The sequence below is a fragment of the Poecilia reticulata genome, chromosome 16, assembly GCF_904066995.2.
Source record: "Poecilia reticulata chromosome 16, P_reticulata-male-v2, whole genome shotgun sequence".
Lineage (NCBI taxonomy): Eukaryota > Metazoa > Chordata > Actinopteri > Cyprinodontiformes > Poeciliidae > Poecilia > Poecilia reticulata.
The window spans coordinates 32,239,181-32,263,252 of record NC_088845.1 but is presented as its reverse complement, the minus strand read 5'-3'; the positions used below and the strand labels follow the sequence as shown (position 1 = coordinate 32,263,252).

Below are 24,072 nucleotides of genomic sequence, written 5' to 3'. Positions count from 1 at the left end.
GCGGCAGGAACTTTTGGATTTAAAAAAGAAAAAAGATGTTTTATAAGTTAATCTATTTAAATTGAGTCTGCAACAACTAGAATAAAATAAAAAGAACTATTTGAAAGTAGTGAGGATTTTGGGTGGTAAATGTTTAACATTTTAACATACACAGACATTACTCCATTTCTACTCAAGCAAACCGAGAGGTTTTGAACAGTACAACTGTGTCAAGTAATGACACAATGTATCTTTAATCTGTGTAGCAAATATATTGCTGCTGCTGCTGTAAGCAGAAAGTAAAATAAATTTTGCATTGAATAATATTTTGGATGAGTTTAACAACATTGTTAAACTCATCCAATAGTTGAGTTTAACAATATTGGGGCAGCCCCAGGAGAGCCCAATCCTCTCCTGGGGCTGCCACCTTATCGTGGTGGAGGGGTTTGAGTGTCCCAATGATCTTAGGAGCTATGCTGTCTGGGGCTTTATGCCCCTGGTAGGGTCACCCAAGGCAGACAGGTCCTAGGTGAGGAACCAGACAAAGCGCAGCCCGAAGACCCCTTATGATGAACACAAACTTTGGACTTCGTTCTCCCTCACCCGGACGCGGGTCACCAGGGCCCCACTCTGGAGCCAGGCCTGGAGGTGGGGCATGATGGCGAGCGCCTGGTGGCCGGGCTTTTACCCACGGAGCCCGGGCCGGGCTCAGCCCGAAGAGGAGACATGGGTCCCCCTTCCGATGGGCTCACCACCTGTCGGAGGGGCCAAAGGGGTCGGGTGCATTGTGCTATGGGCAGTGGTGGAGAAAGTACTCAAAAAATTTACTTAAGTAAAAGTACAAATACACAGACAAAAATGTACTCAAGTAAAAGTCAAAGTACCACATTAACATTTTACTTAAGTAAAAGTAAAAAAGTACTGGTTTTTAAAAATACTTAAGTATTAAAAGTAAAAGTACTTGCTAATGCATTGGCTAATCACTAATATCATTAAGTGTACCGATCATATGATCATATGCCACAGATAAAGCATGTTTTTATTGAGTTTACTCTGTAACATAGTTTAGACTTAGATATGTGATTCTATGCATCATAATTTCAGGGATGGAAACATCTCGTCTCCTGTCCTAACATAACATGAACTTCACTTTTTTGCCACACATTTATTTTGAAAGAAATCCAACTGGCAGAGGAGGACATGGAACCAAGGAGCCTCGTAGCAGAGTTGTAGTCTGGACCACTGAACCCAAGACCAAATCAAAACCAGCACCCCATGCTACATGACAATAAAATTAAGTGCACCTATCAAAACTGCTTCTCAAATTGATCTGAAAGATTCACTTTCCCACCTAGATATTAAATACTTAGACCTGAAATAAATTTAACAAGTATCAATTCAAATCTTCTTCATTCTGTTTTGCTTTCATCTCTGTGCCACAATACACAGAGGTCTCCTGCCATCCCTAAAAAAAATAATGCCCTGTGCGGTTGCCCATATTGCCAATGTCAGAAATAATAATTGTCTGCACCATTAAACATAGCAATTAACAACGCTCAACTATGAACACTGTGCAAGGCCCAATAAGCAAGAAGTAACCAAGCAGGAGGAGCACCGTGACTGTTCTCATCCTCCCTCCTGCTGCAACGTCTGCCACCATGACAGGTGACGAAAACAAAGAGCAATGAGCATGCTCTGCGTTCTTATGTTCTTGTTTTATTTATTCACCAATTAAATATAAAAATATTTTAATGAAATAAAATAGCTACTGCAGTGTACGCAGAGCATTACAAGAACAAAGAACGGCTCTCAGTGAGGCTTCAGCACTATAGGACTTGGTCAAGATCCGTCCAGAAGAATCGGATCGTCCATGAATGTCATATTACTATATTGCACTTTGGTCACAGCGTTGTCCCATGCCTGCTACATGTCAGTCATCGCAGATGCAACATGTGTCTCAGTCAATACAGCTAGCTTTGCTAGCATCACGTCCACGGAGCTTACCTTTCTTTAAGCTTTCCTTCCAAGTGACGTTAAAAATTGGACGAAGTTCCACCGTCTGTGAAAGCGAAGCGCTGCTGATTTTACATGTCGCCATATCTTATTATTTATGCAGCGCTTCCGTACTATTATATTACTGACGCTCAGAGGAAACCACTGCACATGTCTTGGAGCTCCGCGTGCGAGTAAAGGGGGAGCCGATGGGTGACAACAGACACTAAGTCACGTTATTGCTCGGATTTTACGGCGCCACCTTAAATCCCTGAACTTCACATTTTAACGAAAAAAAAAACACAATGCGACTTGGATGTAACGAGTAACGCGACAGTTTTGTAGAAATATAGTGAAGTAGAAAGTACAGATACTTACTGTAAAATGTAGTGGAGTAAAAGTAGAAAGTACCCATTATTAAATCTACTTAAGTAAAGTACAGATACACGAAAATTGTACTTAAGTACAGTAACGACGTACTTGTACTTCGTTACTTCCCACCACTGGCTATGGGCGGCAGCCGAGGTAGGGGACCCTGGCGGTCTGATCCTCGGCTGCAGAAGCTGACTCCTGGGATGTGGAATGTCACCTCTCTGGTGGGGAAGGAACCGGAGCTAGTGTGCGAGGCTGAGAGGTTCCGGCTAGAAATAGTCGGCCTCACCTCGACACATGGCTCTGGTTCTGGAACCAGTCTCCTTGAGAGGGGCTGGACGTACTTCCACTCTGGAGTTGCCCACGGTGAGAGGCGCTGGGCTGGAGTGGGCATACTTGTTGCCCCCCATCTGGGGGCCTGTATGTTGGGGCTCACCCCGGTGAACGAGCGGGTAGCCTCCCTCCGCCTACGGGTGGGGGGGCATGTTCTGACTTTTGTTTGTGCTTACGAGCCAAACAGCAGTTCAGATTACCCACCCTTCTTGGAGTCCTTAGATGGGGTACTGGAGAGTGCCCCTCCTGGGGACTCCTTTGTTCTACTGGGGGACTTCAACGCTCACGTGGGCAATGACAGTGAGACCTGGAGGGGCGTGGTTGGGAGGAACGGCCCTCCCGATCTGAACTCGAGTGGTGTTCTGTTGTTGGACTTCTGTGTTCGTCACAGATTGTCCATCACGAACACCATGTTCAGGCATAAGGGCGTCCGTCCATATGTGCACTTGGCACCAGGGCGCCCTAGGCCGCAGTTCGATGATTGACTTTGTCATCGTCTCATCGGATTTGCAGCCGTATGTCTTGGACACTCGGGTGAAGAGAGGTGTGGAGCTGTCCACTGACCACTACCTGGTGGTGAGTTGGCTCCGGTGGTGGGGGAGGAAGCCGGTCAGACCTGGCAGGCCCAAACGTGTAGTGAAGGTCTACTGGGAATGTCTGGCGGAGTCCCCTGTGAGACGAAGCTTCAACTCTCATCTCCGGCAGAACTTCGAACACGTTCCGGGAGAGGTGGGGGACATTGAGTCTGAGTGGACCATGTTCCATACCACCATTGCCGAGGTGGCCTATCGGAGTTGCGGCCGCATGGTGTTACATAAAACCTAAAGATAAAATGTACACATGTTGTGACTTATAAAACAACAATTTTACCAGTTGTACTCCGTGTTTTTCTTTCTTGTTAAAACTCTGACTTGATAAACAAACGTTGGAGGATGGTTGTGGGGAGGATTGGTTCAGCATGAGGCGTTCTGATTGTGTCTTAATGTGACTTTTACTACGAGACTTTATGGAACTCCAGTTGTGTCCAATAATAAAAAAACAAAGAAAGAAGGCAGTAAATGATACATGTTGGTTCCACAATGTTTCCCTGAAAATATGGATAAAATCAGTCATTACAGGGTAAAAGTAATTTGAAGACGGGGGAAGCATATAAACAAGTCAAGTCAATAACAAGTCAATGACATGATGCAATCTGCATTTTTAACTCGGGTAACTTAACTTTTTTTACTGACTTAAATAATACATTTAAATTGCTGCACTGTTAAGTAGAATGGAAATTACTTTTTTGTAAATTGTCTTGAGATTACCTACTGTAAATTAGTGTTATATAAATCAAATGAGTTGTATTATGAAAGGTTACAATTTGCCCAACGGACTGGACTGAAGAGAAATGGTGAGCAATGTTTTATAGGTTGATGAAATGCTTTCACAAGCTTTTTTGTCATGACTTTACGGTGATTCTTATACTTGTTTTTAGACTTTGTGTACTTTGAATTATGCTGAACAGGATATTATGACTTATGTCTTTGAAAATTACTTCGTAAGTCAAACTTAACATCACAGTTTCTGACAACAGCTCCTTATTATTGCAAGGGATGACCTTTACCTGCTCAGACACCAGGCTATGGTATGTGGGAAAATGTACTGGAAAGAAATATACATATTTTTAGTTTTACCTCAAAAATGAACTTTTGATGTTACCAAAAAAATACCAATCTTTGCTTTCATCAACCTATAAAACATTGCTCATAATTTCTCTCCAGTCCAGTCCTTCAGATGTATCTACCCGCGTTTACGCTGGGGGGACACACGCTGGACGCATAAATGGTGTGATGTGGTGAGGAAGGTAAAGGTCAGTCCTCTTCCCTTATGAGATGGTCAAAAGCAGTGAAGTTTTTTTGTTCAAATTTAAATAAAGCACTGGGAGCTTTATTTTAACATCCCTCACATGAGCATCTCGAGTTGGTCATGTCAGCTCACACAAATGGTGTGGTGAATCTATCGGCTGCCTTATACCTGGGGACAAACGTTGAACGCATAAATGGTGTGGTGTGCAGGGCCGGGGTCACTCCGCTTAACTCTGTGTATCAAGAAGACAATCTGTCTAAAACTAGAGGTAGTAACAACTTCTCTCTGTATAGTACTATATGTCAAATTAAAACAGTAAATGGAACACTTTGAATGTATTCACCATCTCCACCCAACCGGCACTCACCTCAGAAAGAATCAAGCGCACTCATTCCTTTCACTTCTCAAGCTCAGCAGCCAGATATTGTTTGGAATATACTATATTTATTCATTCACAGCAGTGAACAAGTAAATTATTCCGTTTCTATTGACCAATTCAAAGCGGTCCCCATAAATAAAGTCTTTGTTCGGGGGGGACATCCGGTCACGAGGTGGGGGCTGGGGGGGCATCCGGTCATGGGGTGGGTGGGGGTAACATCTGGTCACGAGATGGGGGCTGGGGGGGCATCCGGTCATGGGGTGGGTGGGGGTAACATCTGGTCATGAGATGGGGGCTGGGGGGGCATCCGGTCATGGGGTGGGTGGGGGTAACATCTGGTCATGAGATGGGGGCTGGGGGGGCATCCGGTCATGGGGTGGGTGGGGGTAACATCTGGTCACGAGATGGGGGCTGGGGGGGCATCCGGTCATGGGGTGGGGGAGGGGTTTAATATCAATATCAGTCACGGCCATCAATCAATCATCCGATTAAAATTTGACAGAAGGGTGTATATGTAGTCTCTCACAGCAAGTACTAACCGTCTTAAAATTGTATTATTTTTTTATTTGACATTTTTCTGTCTTTAAAATACAAATGCTTTCTCTGTTAAATTGCTCTATTATTCTTTTTTGTAGGTTTCTGTAAGGTGCAGTGAACGGGAATGTTCTGTCGTTGATCCTCACTTTCATGTTTTATTGTCACACTTAAATTTTTATGTTCATGTGTTCACTTTTGATGTGTAAACTGATAATCTATGTAAAGTTCATAAAGTTGTGAGTAAAACTGGACAGTTCTAAAATGTCGGTAATAAAACAAAATATTTGAATTACCTTGGGCATCTTGTGTAATTAATCTTTCCATGTAATTGTAGCCTAAAACAATGTAAGTACTGTAGTGTAGTTATGCATATAATGTACAAAGTATGAATAAAGACTTGTGAGTAATTAAAATTGTACTTTATTAGCAATAGCAGTAAATCAAAAATTAAAATTAAGTGTAATTTAAATACATTACTAATATATTAGTAGTATATTTAAAATATATTAAAAGTATATTTTTAATATAATTCTATGATAGAATTAGTACACTCAATATGGAATATTTTTTGAATATTTCTCTTGAATACTGCATAAAAAAGTATACTAAGTACAACTTTAAGTTGTTCCAAAAAAGTACATTGAGTATACTAAAGTATACTAAAAGTTGTAATTTAATACTATTTAAATACTACTAAAATATACTAAGTACAAAAAAAGTTGTCCCAAAATAGTACCGTTTAAGTACAACAATCAAAGTATGCTAAAGTATGTTAAAATTTAGTATACTAAAGCATACTTTTTTTTTACTTGGGAACAGCAAGAATTCTAACAATCAATGGTGATAAATTCAAAAAACATACTGAGGCACTCATACCCCAGAGTCTTTGTTTCTCCGTAGCTCTTGTGTGCGGTCCCTTGTAGATCTTCAGTCTGTGCTTCTGCTGACTTTGACTATGCGCTTTCTTCCTCTTTTTAGGGTCTTTTATACCTTAAAAGACCCTAAATAAAGGGTCAGGGTATCTTGCCCAGATACCATGGGTATGGCAGGGTATCTTGCCATACCCATAGTTGGGTATGGCAAGATGTGAAATTTTGCTTAACGTCCTTGGTGACTCACTTCTCCTTTTCAACTGCCATCTGGAGCTACTTCCTTAAATTTACCCTTGCCCATGTTTTCGGTTCTGCTTTCACGGTGGTCAGAAACCTCTTTGCTTTTGTCAGCTTTCCTCTTTTCTGCACTAACCTCTATACCTTAGCTGACTGGCACCTCTTATATTATTAGGTCCATTTCATTTCTGTTAATAACAAAGATATTTTTTAGTTCATAGCGCATCCTCATATTTTTAATTATCAAAGAATCACCACTTCTTTTCAGTCATCATTCACCAATTCTAATTAATATGAACATTTCTTACATGAAACTGGGCAAAACTCACCACAATATGCCAGTTTGCACCAGCTACAAACTTCAAACATAAACCTTCTGCTTTTGCCTGTAATCTAAATACCAACTCCAAGGTGGGACAATTATTCAATACAAGACTCCTTTTATCAAATGGTTTGTTGAAGGCTTCTTTAGTTAGGGTTGACTAAGTAGATCTTTGTAGTGTGTAGCAGACGCTGTGATTTCTGCATTCTCAAAATCTTCTTTTCCAATTGTAGTTTGATCATTGACATTTCCAGATGTGCACAGTTCATAAAGGTGTTGACAGTGGAGGGAAGCTGACATTTTCTGTCTCTGCAAGTGCTTGACAATCCCTGAGAAGCACTGACATTTGTGAAAGTGCCGAGCAGAGCTCTTGTAAGATTTTCTATTATGAGAAAGTGAGGTAAATTAGACATTATATCTGTGCAGTGATCTACTCTCAAAGGATATTAGCAGAAAATAACATGAAAAGACGAGTGGCTGGGAAAAAGAAAACCAAGTACAGGAAGGAGGTAACAGAGAGAGGGGAAGACATAAGCATAAAGAACAGAAGGTAAAATACATACAAGCTGCAATTCTCAAGCGATTCATTGTGTGAAAGTGTCTACAGTCTTTTGCCTCTAAACCTCTTTCAACTGCAGCAGACAGCTCCCTGAAGTGTAAAAAGACTTCTGCTGTTGATCTTCTATGAAAAAGGTACAAACTGTTCAGTACAAACAGGCCATTGAATAAAAATGACACATCGCTTGGAAATAAATTCACAAGTGCTTGTAGATTTAAACAGGCTCACAGAGAAAGAAGACACTCAACAAAGAGAATCTGTCAGGGTTTGGTGGGTGGAAGTGGTGAGGAGAAACGCTGAGACCCAGGTTATAGATGAAGATGATTTTAATAATGAATATAATCAGGACAGTCCAAACAGGCAGCACGGCAGGAGAACTAGCACACGGCTAACACCGGTAGCAACTGATGCGGGACTGGACACAGGAGCTGACGCCGACTTAGGACTCAACAGTTCTACTAAGACGACTACTATAGTTAAACCGACTCAGGACTTCACAGTTCTACTGAACGGCTAACTGACACGAAGACCAGGACAAACGACGTGCGACGAATGATGACTGACGTATGACGAGGATCCGACGAGGAACACAGACAACAGGTGAGATTAAATACACTAGGAGGGTAATTACAGGAACGAGACACAGCTGGGATCCATCAATGGGGAGGACAGGACAGAGACTCACAGGGAAACAGGACTAAACACAGAAAATCTCAAAATAAACTATACTGAACAACACAGATCATAACAGTACCCTCCCTCAAGGGCAGCTACCAGATGCCCAAAAGGAAAAGACCAAAACAAAACGACCCAACAGGGTGGGCGGAGGGGCGACGGCAGGAGGGCAAGAGTCCAGAAAACAAAACTAAATCCAATCGAGAACTCAAACACGGAAAACAGTCCGGGGGCCGACCACGGCACAGGAGGTAGACCTCTTGTGGAAGGTCCGGCGGGCGGCGACGCAGGAAGCGGAGCTTGAGCCGCGGCGGGCGGCGACGCAGGAGGCGGAGCTTGAGCCGCGGCGGGCGGCGACGCAGGAGGCGGAGCTTGAGCCGCGGCGGGCGGCGACGCAGGAGGCGGAGCTTGAGCCGCGGCGGGCGGCGACGCAGGAGGCGGAGCTGGAGCCGCGGCGGGCCGGTCGGAGCGCCGGCTACTGCAGGCGCTGGAGACTGGGGCTCGGGCGGAGCAGAGGCCGGGAGCTCGGGCGGAGCAGAGGCCGGGAGCTCGGGCGGGGCAGAGGCCGGGGGACCGGCAGGACGGCCGGCCAGAGTCTCGGGTGGAGCACCGGGGAGCTGCGCACCGGCAGTGGACTCGGGCGGAGCGCCGGCTGCTGCGGGCGCTGGGAGCTCGGCAGGACGGCCGGCTGGGGACTCTGGAGGGACACTAGGGGACTCGGGGAGCTGCGCACCGGCAGGGGACTCGGGGAGCTGCGCACCGGCAGCGGACTCGGGGAGCTGCGCACCGGCAGCGGACTCGGGGAGCTGCGCACCGGCAGCGGACTCGGGGAGCTGCGCACCGGCAGCGGACTCGGGGAGCTGCGCACCGGCAGCGGACTCGGGAGGCTCTGGAGCTGGGAGCTCGGGCGGAGCGCCGGCTGCTGCGGGCTCGGGAGGCTCTGGAGCTGGGAGCTCGGGCGGAGCGCCGGCTGCTGCGGGCTCGGGAGGCTCTGGAGCTGGGAGCTCGGGCGGAGCGCCGGCTGCTGCGGGCTCGGGAGGCTCTGGAGCTGGGAGCTCGGGCGGAGCGCCGGCTGCTGCGGGCTCGGGAGGCTCTGGAGCTGGGAGCTCGGGCGGAGCGCCGGCTGCTGCGGGCTCGGGAGGCTCTGGAGCTGGGAGCTCGGGCGGAGCAGAGGCTGGGAGACCGGCAGGACGGCGGGCTGGGGTCTCTGGAGGGACACTAGGGGACTCGGAGAGCTGCTCACCGGCAGCGGGCGCAGGAAGCTCGGAGAGCTGCTCACCGGCAGCGGGCGCAGGAAGCTCGGAGAGCTGCTCACCGGCAGCGGGCGCAGGAAGCTCGGAGAGCTGCTCACCGGCAGCGGGCGCAGGAAGCTCGAGGAGAGCAGTCTTAGTAGGCGGTGACGCCGCACCAGCGGCAGGCTCGAGAGGACGCGGTGATGCCGCACCAGCGGCAGGCTCGGACGGCTGACCGGCAGGACAGCCGACTGAAGGCTCTGACGGAGCAGGCCATGCCACCAGCCGTGCCGCCTGACGACCAGGAGTCAGTCTAGCCCCCTGAAACCCCATCACCACGGGGACTGTGGCGACCGGAGACGGGCAGACCGCGGCGGCTGATGATGGGCAGGCAGTGGGGGTTGGAGTATACTGGGTGGAACGGAACCGTGGCTGAGCTGGAACAATTGAGGTGAGTCTTTTTCTTTCAAGGAATTCCTCGTGGAGCTCCCCCACCAGGTCCAGCATGAACGGATCCTCCGAAAACATGCCGTACAAGCAAAAAAAATCCTCCTCGAACTCAATGTTGTAAATGTCCTTTGATTTTAGGAATGGGTATGGAGCTGTGGGGGTGGTAAATTGGTCCATGTTGAAAGGTAGCGTTCCTCACCGTTAGTGGTCGGATCCTTCTGTCAGGGTTTGGTGGGTGGAAGTGGTGAGGAGAAACGCTGAGACCCAGGTTATAGATGAAGATGATTTTAATAATGAATATAATCAGGACAGTCCAAACACAGGCAGCACGGCAGGAGAACTAGCACACGGCTAACACCGGTAGCAACTGATGCGGGACTGGACACAGGAGCTGACGCCGACTTAGGACTCAACAGTTCTACTAAGACGACTACTATAGTTAAACCGACTCAGGACTTCACAGTTCTACTGAACGGCTAACTGACACGAAGACCAGGACAAACGACGTGCGACGAATGATGACTGACGTATGACGAGGATCCGACGAGGAACACAGACAACAGGTGAGATTAAATACACTAGGAGGGTAATTACAGGAACGAGACACAGCTGGGATCCATCAATGGGGAGGACAGGACAGAGACTCACAGGGAAACAGGACTAAACACAGAAAATCTCAAAATAAACTATACTGAACAACACAGATCATAACAGAATCAGAGTATTAAAAAAAACATGAACACTGTATGCGCTGGGTTTTTACCTGAATGGCCAACTCGCTGTTATTCCTATGTCAATTTGATACAGTAGGGGCTTCCGCACTTTCCATATCTGTGTCCACTTTTATCAGCAGTTAAAACTGTTTAATCCGTTGTTAACATGTGGCAACCTGTTTTTCCGAGCTGCCTTTAAACGCAACATGAGCGCTACGACGCTCGCGCTGAGTTTACACCTGTGACAGTGAAGGAGACCTGCTGCTGCTGCGCATAGCTACGCAGGTGTGTTAGGATCACGACAGCAAAACGCAAAAAACCTTTCACAGTTTTTCCCCCAAACTAACCGACTGTTGAGTAAAGCTATTGGATGCAGGTAATGTTAGCTAAAAGATGACTAGCTAATATCAATACATCACCTTAAGCTTAACAAGTAGCTTGTAGGCTACCGATGTTGTTGTCTATGTCCAGCTACCGTACATTCATTTTGCCCCCCCAAAAAATAAAGTTAGAGACAGGGAATCTCTAATAATCCCCCCCCCACACACACACACACACACACAGCTATTTGTAATCCATAGGGGGGCCCAGAAAATGTTTGGAAACCACTGGGGGGTTCTATGGAACTTACTATGGATGTTCCAAGGTGGAAGCTACACAATGGAAGATGTCTCACTTTGCTTACAATTTTCTTACTGAATCACAAAAAGTCTCATCAAAAATTGTCAGCATTAGTCAATTTGATACAGTAGTGGCTGTATAACTTATAAGAAAAAACTTTTTATTATAAGTTACTTACCCCCAACTATAACCAAATATGGCAGTCTGAGTAAATTAAGGCAAATTAAAACAAATACAATCTACTGGTCCATCCGTGTCCCCCTTCCTCCGCTCACAGTTGATTGATTGTCTCATTATTTGTGACATATATGCCACAGTGACATGTATGTCACTGTGGCTTTGCGTGGTGCGGCGCCACTTCCATCTGATCTCTTTTTGCCCTCAGAAACAAAAACCCTACCTCTACCCTGCCTTCCTGCGCTAAGATTTAACATGCTCTCAGAAAATGTTATGCTACACTTCCTGTTCTGCAGCACTGATATTTTGACATTGATCACCATCAAACTGTCAACAACATACATAGATGAGGTGCTGGGGTAGTAGGGAGGTGCTGTGGGATGATAACATGGTTTTCCTCATAAATGATTTTCTTTCAACAGAAAATGTACACTGAAGCAGGATTTAATACTAATTTGCAAATTTTTCTTTGAGGGAGAAAATTGAGATGGATTAGGTCTGTGGTCTGCATTACTGTCACAGAGGATGGATAATGGAAGTCTGCATAGCCAGCTGAAGTACAGTGCTCACTGCTTTTAGTCACCCCGTATATAGGATCTTAATAGAATAGAATAAAATAGAAGAGAATATACATTATTGATCCCCAAAGGGAAATTGCTTATTTGTTGAAAGCTACTCCATCTTAGGTAATAAATGCAAAGTTTGTAAAATATATATACCTAAGAGTGATAAGTTCAAAATGACGAGATATAAACAAATAAATTAATAACAAGCAATCACATGCAATATATTAATCAATAAATAACCTATTAATAAGCGCAGAAAAAAATTGAGTTAATTAGCAAAGACTTGGGCATTATAAAGCCTGATGGCAACAGGCAGAAATGACTTTCTGTGTCACTCTGTGGTGCACTTTATCAAAATGAGTCTCTGGCTAAAAGGTGCTCCTGTATCTGTCCAGCACATCATGGAGTGGATGAGACTCGTCCAAGATGGCCTGCATCTTGGACAGGATCCTTCTTTCTGACACCACTGTCGGAGAGTCCAGCTCCACTCCAAAGACATTACTGGCCTTCCGGATCAGTTTGTTCAGTCTGTTGGTGTCCTCTGCCTTCAGCCTGCTGCCCCAGCACACCACAGCCTACAGGATGGCACTGGCAACCACAGAGTCATAAAACATCCTGAGCAAGGTCTGACAGATGTTGAAGGACCTCAGCCACCTCAGAAAGTAGAGGTGACTTTGGCCCTTCCTGTAGAGAACATCAGTGTTCTTGACCCAGTCCAGTTTTTTATCAACGTGGAGTTCCAGATATTTATAGTTCTCCACAATGTCCACACTGACCCCCTGGATGGTAACAGGGGTCACCAATGTCCTGATCCTCCTCCTCAGATCCACCACCTGTTCCTTGGTTTTTGTCACATTGAGCTGCAGGTGGTTCAGCCCACACCATGTGACAAAGTTGTCCACAGCAGCCCTGTACTCAGTCTCATTACCCTCTCTGATACAACCAACCACAGCTGAATCACAGGGGTGAAAGTAAGGGGGTATGGCAGGGTACTGCGTACCCCTAAAAGATTTAGCTGGGGTACGCAGTACCTGCAAGAGAGGCGAGCGGCTGTCTACTGTAAAAAAAATCAATGGGTTCACTGTGCAGCTGTGAGTGCACCCACTAATTAGCCATGACTGATTAGTTTTTCAAGAACAATCTAAAACACGACTTAATCAGTTAATAACTTTTTTCCCATTTCATATTGTTTCTGAACTGTTCGTGCTTTGCTAGAGCAGGGGGGCAACACGTCGATTGCGGAAGGTTTTGAGTCGATCTCGGCATCAGGTGACAAACTGAAACTAAAATTAACTAATCAGCCACTGCTGTGTTCAGGGAGCTTATTAATGATCACAAAATAAATATCAAGCCTGCAAACCTAATATTGTAACGGACTGAATGTTATGTATTTAAAGTAATCTCTGCTCGGCTTAAGGAGCGCAGGCGGTTGCCACTGCAACGGTTGTGCTTAAATGACAAAAAGAGAGAGAGTAAAAAGGTGCGAGTGGATTTGAATTGATCACCTGTTTGGGTTGTTTTACCTTTGTTTACCTTTGTCTTGACGCATCACAGCCGCTGTAATTTCTGTACATTCAATAAACGACAAACTTGGACTAATGATCTTGTTAGTCTGTGACTATACATCATTTACAGCAAACATCAAACACGGTAAATATGTTTCATTAAGTATTTAACAGACAAATGGCTTCTACCGTGATAATTATGTGAAATTGCAGGAAGATGATGGCATCCACAATTCCAAGTTTGGGCTAGTAGGCAAACTGCAAAGGGTCCAAGTGTGGTTGGACCAGAGTGCGCAGCTGCTCCAGGACGAGTTTCTTCAGGGACATGATCCTATCTACAGGATAACAGACAACATTTTGACTACAGTTACACTGTTACAGTTTAATAAAACAATAACATTTTATTTTAGCCCTTTACTGTCCCAGCAGATTTCTATTTTTACATTGATATCTGAACAGTAATTGAGTCTGAAAATGTGCTGCAAATATTTCTCTCACATTCAGACTTGCTAAGCCATGGAGATATAAAATCAACTTGAATCAAAGTGTTTATTGATATTTATATTCACATTCAGTGTGTAAATCTAGCTTTGAACTCAGTTGATCCCTGGAGTCTGTCATTCCCAAACTCAACATGGCCTTTACTCACTCCCAGAGAAAGATTAAGAGACTAGCAGACAAACAGATTATTTCTCTCCAGACCAAACAGCAAGGGTTGGCTGACAGAATCATCAAATGTAACCCTTTCTCTTCAATTCAATGATTTGCAACTTTCTGGAAAATAATTGTAAATAGTGGAAAATGTGTCAGTTTTAATTATGCTTTTTCAAAAACATATGTGTTTAGATTTATCACGTTAAAGTTCTGATTTCCCAAAAGTTTTTCCAAAGCAACCGCGAAAGCCTTGGGCAAGAAATCAGTTGCAACTACTGCGTCTTACTTTGTTTTTCACATTTAAATCATTTGAGGCTTTTCAATATAATAATCTGTCTTCTCAACGTATTTCCTCTTGATTAATTCTTATACTTCTTGTGTGTAAACATTTGTGATATTACATAAAATTCATGAATATCTGAAAGAAAAAAAGGATAAGTTGTCATAACCTCTCTCCCAATCCAAGTAAGTCAGCACCATTGTTATAATAACATTTTAAATCTGTAATTCTTCTCTGCGTTTACAATTTTTGGATAACATTTTGTATTTAGGAAACGTGAAGCATTTAGGATAAGAAGTATAGTTTTATTGAGAAGAATAAGGTTGCATTTTCTGTCATGATTACATGACAGGGAGTAGAATTTCAATCTGTTTATTCTTCTTCATATTATTATTAATAATTAGTATTAATAAGTATTATATAACATTAATGATTATTAATAATAGTAACAATTATCAATAACAATTATTATTAATTAATAATAATAATAATAAGGACGTATCCCAGACGCAAAAAAATCCAAGAAGTTGACGTCATCGCACCCCAGTTGCAACCCTTTGAGTGTGTAGTGTGCGACAAACAGTGATTCTTTCTTAGTGTTGTAAAGATCACACTGGGATTGTTGTCACTGGCAGAGTCATATTGAATCATTAATAACTTCTAGAGGAGTTGGGAGAAAGCTGTGGTGCATGGTCTGATTAAGATGGAATCTGTCCTCCAAGGAAAGCAGTATGTCTATAAAGACATTGGAATGATTAATTTAGTGTCAGCAATGCGTGATGTATCTTATATTAACCAGTGACTCAATAAAATGTGATGTGGGCTACTTGTAATCACAGTACCTTTTTGGAATACAACAGAATTCTGCAGGGCATCATTTAGTACAAAGCCAAATTCCCCAGAATTGCTGCAATAATATTAAACCTCTAACAAAAATGATGTCTTAATTCTTCTGAAAATATCTGTTCAACTAATTTTCCTCGAGAGGTAATACTTGAGGAATGATTTTTATTTTTATGAGAAAAAAAAGCATTAATAACCAAACAGATTCAATGCAAAAGTAATTTTTACTTTTGACTTCTGACCGTTTGAGGAGCTATCGACATTACATTTGCTTTATAAAATGATTTTATAAAAACTGATGGCACCAAAAAAGTATTGCTGGCCACCCTCATGGCTTAACACTTTGTTGGAGTTTTATCTTAGTAACCATTGTGTTCGTGGTCACCTCACACTCATCTTTATTGACTACTTATTTTTGTTGGACCGGCAGATTTAAGAATGTCTGTAGTGGTGCCTAATAAATCCACAGCTCGTTTTTTTTTATTGTAAGGTTCTTTACATTTGTGCTTTGTCACATCCTAGTCTCTTAGAACCACAGGAAAGCATCTGACCAGTAGGAGTCAGATCCATTCGAGATACATTTTTGGGATTGTTAGCAAATAATTTGAGTGTCTATGTATATATCACATTTAATCAAGATACTGATCAGTTATCAAAAAGTGGGGCGCGCCCCCTAGGGGGGGCGCCGTGCCATTGCAGGGGGGGCGCGGGAAGCTGTCTGGATGAAAAAAAAACATGAACGCTGTATGCGCTGGGTTTTACCATAGAATGGCCAACTTGCTGTTATTCCTATGTCAATTTGATACAGTAGGGGCTACACTTCCCATATCTGTGTCCACTTTTATCAGCAGTTAAAACTGTTTAATCCGTTGTTAACATGTCGTAACCTGTTTTTCTGAGCCACCTTTAATCGCAACATGAGCGTTACGACACTCGCGCTGTGGGTGTCAGTGCAACAGTGAAGGAGACCTGCTGCTGCTGCTGTGCGGAGCTGCACATGTGTGTTAGAATCATGGCAGCAAACCAGCAAAACGCAAAAAACCTTTCACAGTTTTTCCCCCAAACTAACCGACTGTTGAGTAAAGCTATTGGATGCAGGTAATGTTAGCTAAAAGATGACTAGCTAATATCAATACATCACCTTAAGCTTAACAAGTAGCTTGTAGGCTACCGATGTTGTTGTCTATGTCCAGCTACCGTACATTCATTTTGCCCCCCCAAAAAATAAAGTTAGAGACAGGGAATCTCTAATAATCCCCCCCCCCCCCACACACACACACACACACACGCACAGCTATTTGTAATCCATAGGGGGGCCCAGAAAATGTTTGGAAACCACTGCAATAGATAATGACATATAATAGATACATTTTTAGGAACTAATTAATAAAAAAATCCTTCTTCCCTCATTCTTGTTCACGAATGAGGGAAGAAGGGAGCGGGAGATTGACAGGCGGATTGGGGCAGCGTCTGCCGTGAAGCGGGCTTTGTATCGGTCCGTCGTGGTGAAGAGAGAACTGAGTCAAAAAGCGAAGCTCTCAATTTACCGGTCGATCTACGTTCCCACCCTCATCTATGGTCATGAGCTTTGGGTCATGACCAAAAGAACGGGTACAAGCGGCCGAAATGGGTTTTCTCCGTAGGGTGGCTGGACTCTCCCTTAGAGATAGGGTGAGAAGCTCGGTCATCCGGGAGGGACTCAGAGTAGAGCCGCTGCTCCTCCACGTCAAGAGGAGCCAGTTGAGGTGGCTCGGGCATCTGGTAAGGATGCCTCCTGGACGCCTCCCTGGTGAGGTGTTCCGGGCACGTCCCACCGGGAGGAGGCCTCGGGGAAGACCCAGGACATGCTGGAGGGATTACGTTTCTCGGCTGGCCTGGGAACGCTTTGGGATTCCCCCGGAGGAGCTGGAAGAAGTGGCTGGGGAGAGGGAAGTCTGGGCCTCCCTTCTGAAGCTGCTGCCCCCGCGACCCGACCCCGGAAAAGCGGCAGAAAATGGATGGGTGGATAAGTTTATTGAAAAAGTTTTAGTTAAAAGCTCCAAAATCACTGGCGAAATCACTGCAAGGAGCATTGATCAAAGCTGGTCTGCTCTATTGTAATTGCTTGTGACATGAGGGACCTGGAGTACTCCTTCAGCCTTTGGTGATGTGAACAGATTTCATTTTGGCTTGAACAGAGCTCTCCAGTTAAGTGTATGTATTTTGAGTAAATAAAGCTTGGCTCCTGGGTTGCCTCTGACTGACACTGAGCCAGAAAATCCAGGCCATAGGGCTAACCCAAACAAAACACTTCAATCTGTAAGCATTGCTCTCCACGACTCCCAAAGGACCTGATTGATCCGGAGGCCAATCAGAGTACATTGATCACATATTCTGCCTCCCTTCTACGAGCTCCTTTAGACTTAATTCTAGCACACTCATTTACTTCCTGTCAGAAGTACAGTGTTCCCCAGGAGGGTCATTGCTGTAAAGGTTCACAGTTTGGCAACCTTTTCTTTTTACAGGGCCTCATTTGGAAAAAGCTGTTGTGGTGGATTTCTTTTGAAACAGTCTGCCAAAGGAAATGTCCTTACACTTCCATTATGTGACATTATTATTTGTATTTATAATTAAGCAATAAAAAGCTTAATCAATATTTAGTTAGAGATTATGAGCTACAACAAGAGATTCTCATGCCACCATTGACAGTCTGTGAAAGCCCCATACCCTCTGATGTTGAGCCACATGGCACAACTAAATACGCTTCTTAAACAACATAATGTTTACTTATTAAGAAACTGTATCATTTTTAAGTTTGGGATACACAGCCAATCTATTTGCTGGGTTAGTCAATGTGCTGGACTATAATATATATTAGTGGATGAACAGTTTAAAAGGTTGACATATTAATGTTCCAGGCAACACAAAATAAGTTGCAGACCTACTTTTTACTGCAACTATCAGAAAAATGACCTTTGACCTTTGCAACATGTTTTCCTCTTATCTGAAGACTCACTTTTCTGTCTATCTACTGTGAAATAAAGACCACTAGTCAAAAAAATCCTTTAAAAACAATGAGCGGTAGAACAAATCTTTCAAGAAAATCCACTTTCAGTCAATTTTCCAACATGCCACATGACAGGTTTTGTTTCAGTTTATTTATTTTGCAGTGTGTTGTGTTGCTAATAAGATTTAGATAAATTATTTTGTATAAGAAATTAGATGCAGTTGAGACTTGATATTTGCATTCACTGTAAAAAAGACATACACAGATACAGTGTGAGGCCTCTATTATATTCCTTTTGCTGACAGTCATTTGTGTGTGGTGATTTTTCTTCTTTTATGGGAATTCAGTTCTAACAAGTTTGTTTGAATGTGCCTTTAAACTGTGTGAAGACCTTGCATCAAGAAATTAAATTATAGGAATTACTTTGTTTTCCCTTGGTAAGGTCTCCATGTGGGCTTTTTGTGGTTCCTAATGGAGTGTGATGGCTCACAAACATTTTGAAACATTCATAAATCTTTCACAGTGACACTGTGGTGGTTTATACAGGTCCTTCTCAAAATATTTGCATATTGTGATGAAGTTCATTATTTTCCATAATGTAATGATAAAAATTAAACTGTCATATATTTTAGATTCATTGCACACCAACTGAAATATTTCAGGTCTTTTATTGTTTTAATATTGATGATTTTGGCAAACAGCTGATGAAAACCCAAAATCCCTGTCTCAAAAAATTAGCATATTTCATCCGACAATAAAAGAAAAGTGTTTTAATTAAAAAAAAAACAGTCAATTTTCAAATAATTATGTTCAGTTATGCACTCAATACTTGGTCAGGAATCCTTTTGCAGAAATGACTGCTTCAATGCGACATGGAGGCAATCAGCCTGTGGCTCTGCTGAGATGTTATGGAGGCCCCAGGATGCTTCGATAGCGGATTTAAGCTCATCCAGAGTGTTGGGTCTTGCGTCTCTCAACTTTCTCTTCATCATATCCCACAGATTCTCTATGGGATTCAGGTCAGGAGAGTTGGCAGGCCAATTGAGCACAGTAATACCATGTTCAGTAAACCATATACCAGTGGTTTTGGCACTGTGAGCAGGTGCCAGGACGTGCTGAAAAATGAAATCTTCATCTCCATAAAGCTTTTCACCAGATGGAAGCATGAAGTGCTCCAAAACCTCCTGATAGCTGCATTGACCTGCCCTTGATCAAACACAGTGGACCAACACCAGCAGCTGACATGGCTCCCCAGACCATCACTGACTGTGGGTACTTTACACTGGACTTCTGACCTTTTGGCATTTCCTTCTCCCCAGTCTTCCTCCAGACTCTGGCACCTTGATTTCCGAATGACATTCAAAATTTGCTTTCATCCAAAAAAAGTAATTTGGACCACTGAGCAACAGTCCAGTGCTGCTTCTCTGTGTCAGGGGGTGTGGTTGGTGGTGGTGAGGATAGAACGCTGAGACCCAGGGTATGGTGAAGATGATGATGTTTAATGATGAAGCAACAGTCCAACACAGGCAGCACGGCAGAGAGTTAGCGCACAGCTAATACCGGTAGCTACTGATAGGCAAGACTGAAACTAAAACAAGCAACCTCAGGACTTCACAGTTCTACTGAGGAAACAGACAGACAGACTGACTGACTGACGAGGATCCGACAAGGAACACAGACAACAGGTGAGACTAAATACACATGGGGTAATCAAGGGAACGAGACACACTTGGGAGGCAATCAACGGGGAAAACGCAGAGAGACTCACAGGAAACAGGATCACACAGAAACTCAAAAATAAACACACAGAAACACGGATCATGATGCTCTGTAGCCCAGGTCAGGCGCTTCTGCCGCTGTTTCTGGTTCAAAAGTGGCTTGACCTTTGACCTGGGGAATGCGGCACCTGTAACCCATTTACTGCACATGCCTTTGCACGGTAGCTCTGAATGTTTCTACCCCAGACTCAGTCCACTGCTTCCCCCAAGGTCTGGAATCGGTCCTTCTCCACAATCTTCCTCAGTGTCCGGTCATCTCTTCTCGTTGTGCAACGTTTTCTGCCACACTTTTTCCTTCCCGCAGAGGTGCAGCCTCTGCAGCCTCCCACTCTGGGAACAGCCTATTCGTTCAGAAATGTCTTTCTGTGTCTTATCCTTACTGAGGGTGTCAATGATGGCCTTCTGGACAGCAGTCAGGTCAGCAGTCTGACCCATGATTGCAGTTTTGAGTAATGAACCAGGCTGGGAGTTTTTAAAAGCCTCAGGAATCTTTTGCAGGTGTTTAGAGTTACTTTGTTGATTCAGATGATGAGGTTAACTGCTTGTTCAGAGAACCTTTTCATGATATGCTAATTTTTTGAGACAGGGATTTTGGGTTTTCATGAGCTGTTTGCCAAAATCATCAGTATTGAAACAATAAAAGACCTGAAATGTTTCAGTTGGTGTGCAATGAATCTAAAATATATGACAGTTTCATTTTTATCATTACATTATGGAAAATAATGAACTTCATCACAATATGCTAATTTTTTGAGAAGGACCTGTATTTATGATGGCTGCATATCAAAGCATTAAGGAGTCTGGTTGTGGTACTGACAGTGGTGACAGCATGTTCAGTATACAGGGTCAGCACAATTTCTGATAATCTATGGGTACATTTTTCTGCCATATTCCAAGAGCACACATTTTCTGTCTGAAAGCAGGATTTCATGTCTTTTGTTCTCAAAACATAATACTTTTGCAACCATTTTTATTTTGAAAGCAGGTCTTCATGTACAAAACTTGTAATGCCTGTACTAAAAACTTCTCCTCGCACTCAGACATAGTCTCTGCTTGGATTCTCTGCTCGCTTACGAAACATTAGCCGTGTCCGAATTCAGGGTTTGCATCCTTTGAAGGCCATTTGGGTCATAGCGCGGCAACAAGGCCTGTCTGAATTCAAAGACTCCTTCAAGTGCAACCTTCAAATATGACCTCGTTTTCATTTGAAGGATGAGTCCAGTGTATCCTTCATGGTCCACCATATCCCATAATTCATTGCGGGTCCAAACCAGGGATTCAGGCAAAGCAGCAAAAGTGGTGAAGTGTGACAAATTATTTTTGCTATATATTTTGCTATAACATGAGGCGAAAATATAAGCGTGAAGGTCTCAAATATCTGCTTGGTTCATCAATACATAAACTAATTGTAATATTGCTCCAACATTTTTTTAGATGTCTGTACACGCTGCATTAACACCCAGGTCCTCTTGCCAGCTGTCGGCTGGCTGGGTGCTCCAGGTTCAGTTTACTGGGAGAGAACGCCTAACTCCCAGCACATTGTTATAAAAACCCCTGCTAGCTTTTCCCCAAAGAGATTATTTAGACAGGTAATATCTAGTTGTAAAATGTTTGGTTTACTAAAGTATTTCATTTATTTCTGACCAAATCGACTCTTATAACATAGTAGTTTTATTTAACTGTAATTTCTCATCTGAGATCTGGAGAATATTATATTTGAAAATGAATAATTTGCTTATATTTATTCCTTGTAGAAATGTGCAATACATGTTTGAACATTTTAGAATCAAACTAACAGATTTATTTTGTTTTTCAATGGAATACCCTTTACTATAAAAGTTAATGTATGAATCAGGAGTAATACATGGCTATAAAACAAACTTCAACTCCATTGTTTTTGTCTTTGCTGCTCTCTGCTTCATGCTGTCACAGTTGCTATGCAACATGAGTTACACTGAGGTGGGGGCGGGGACAGTTGGTGAAGGCTAGACTTGTCCGAATTCAAAACTTTTCTCTTCCGGTCTTTGTTTATTTGCAGTCTTTGAAGGACCTGCCCTACGTAGACCGGGTCCTTCCAAGAATGCAGACCCTGAATTCGGACACGGATATTTTCTGCTTGCTTTTGGAACAAAAAATGCACAGTCGCCTGGCAACCTCTGAGCCAGGCGACTGTGCTCAGTCGCCTGGCTCACTGGGTACCCAGTGTTGTACCCAGTACAACACTGGGTGCGTTTGTTTCCTTCTTGCAAGTGTGCCTGTGTGGCTACTATTGATTGTAGCAACTTGCGCCACCCACTGGATGCAGGGAGAAACAACCACCTCAGCTTTCTGCTCCGTGTTACACTAAACATCCTCCACACTCCACAAGCAGTGTGCTACTGATGTTAACAGCCTTCTGACATTAGGCAGGAGTTTGTTCATCCACCAAACTCCCTACATCCAGTTGGTGGCGCAGTTTGCTACAATCGATAGTAGACACACAAACACACCCACTAGAAGGAAACAAACGCACCAGGTACAACAATTTCATTCTATTGGCTGAGAGGTTGCCAGGCAACGGTGCCAAAAGCTGATTCCAAAAGCAAGCAGAGAATGCTCATAAATGAGAAGAGAGTTTTGCAAGTGCGTGATAAGTTTTGAGTACAAACATTACAAGTTTTGAGAAGAAAGACATGAAGTTCTGCTTTCAACATGGAAATGTAAGGAAAAGTCTATCCATCCATTTTCTTGCACCCTTTTTCCCTCAGTGGGGTCGGGAGGGGTGCTGGTGCCCATCTCCAGCCAACGTTCCGGGCGAGAGGCGGGGTACACCCTGGACAGGTCGCCAGTCTGTCGCAGGGCAACACAGAGACACACAGGACACACAACCATGCACACACACACTCACACCTAGGGGCAATTTGGAGAGGCCAATTAACCTGACAGTCATGTTTTTGGACTGTGGGAGGAAACCGGAGTACCCGGAGAAAACCCACGCATGCACAGGGAGAACATGGAGACTCCATGCAGAAAGACCGGGGCCGGGAATCGAACCCAGAACCTTCTTGCTGCAAGGCAACAGCTCTACCAACTGCGCCACTGTGCAGCCCTCTGTAAGGAAAAGTATTAAATGTTTTGAGAACAAAAGACAAGTAATCCTGCTTTCAGATTGAAAATGTGTGCTCTGGAATTATAGCAGAAAAATTCCCTTAAAGATCTGGAGTCAAATTTCAGTTGGGGCAGTTTTGTTTAAACTGATTAGAAAATGTTTTAACTTGCAAGCCAGAAGTTTTTATTACTCTGTTCTTATGAGTCCAACTGAAGTGTTTCACCAGTTTTTATAGTGTAACAACTGGAGTTGATGATTGTATTTTTTAAATTTATTTTCAACAGCTTATAATTCTTCTGTTTTCTTTCACAGGAGGGATATTTGAGTCCATTGAAAGTGGTCCTTCAGGTGCCGAGGAACTAGCCTTCAAATTTGCTTTAAACACAATCAACAGGAACAGAACCCTACTGCCAAATACTACTCTCACTTATGACATCCAAAGGATAAACATCTATGACAGCTTTGAAGCCTCAAGGAAAGGTATGCATTTGTAGTTTGAAAGCTTTATGGGCTGAGATTATGCTCATTATAGTCAAGCAGTGAGACTGTGCTGAGTTGTGGACATCTGAAAACAGAAAGCTGATTAGCTTTTTCTAACTAGTCATTATCTGCCCATAAATATGTGTATGTGTTTGCATCAGCCTGATATTTCGACTCTTTGCTCAATTAGAGCCCACAGTATTCTGTCTTGATGATTTATATAAGTCTTTTATACTAAATGTGCTCTAAAAAATAAAGCTAATGCATTGGTAGTTGGTTGTTTAGGTTTCACCCAACTGCACTCAAATCATCTCAGGAACACTTTCAACTTCATGTCATGGAAACAAATTCAAGGTTGCAGCATTTCATACACAGTGATGAAATGTTGCAACAAAATATGAAACAAAAACTGACTATTTATTTGAGCAATTTCAATAATCCTACTTATGGCACAGAATATTATTGCTTTATGCTGTTCTTCCCTTTATGAAGTAAAACTGAAACCTACAGCAATGTTAGCTGGATAAGAAGCCAGTTAACATTAGAGCATGGCCAGATGTAGCATGGTCAGGCATGCTACTTTAGACTTTAAAT

The 24,072-nt window shown here is 43.4% G+C and overlaps 1 protein-coding gene across 7 annotated transcripts in view; it reads left to right on the top strand.

Annotated features, from left to right (window-relative positions):
- LOC103478802 (glutamate receptor, ionotropic, kainate 2) overlaps positions 1 to 24,072 on the top strand; it is a 549,772-nt gene that overhangs the window by 120,894 nt on the left and 404,806 nt on the right. For 6 of the 7 annotated variants that reach the window (XM_081616747.1, XM_008432853.3, XM_008432852.3 and 3 more), the window contains one exon: positions 23,311 to 23,478. The exons of the other annotated variant lie outside the window; for it this stretch is intronic. In XM_081616747.1, coding sequence (XP_081472873.1) covers positions 23,311 to 23,478 — 168 coding nt within the window. The remainder of the gene's footprint in view (positions 1 to 23,310; positions 23,479 to 24,072) is intronic. 7 annotated transcript variants of the gene reach the window in all.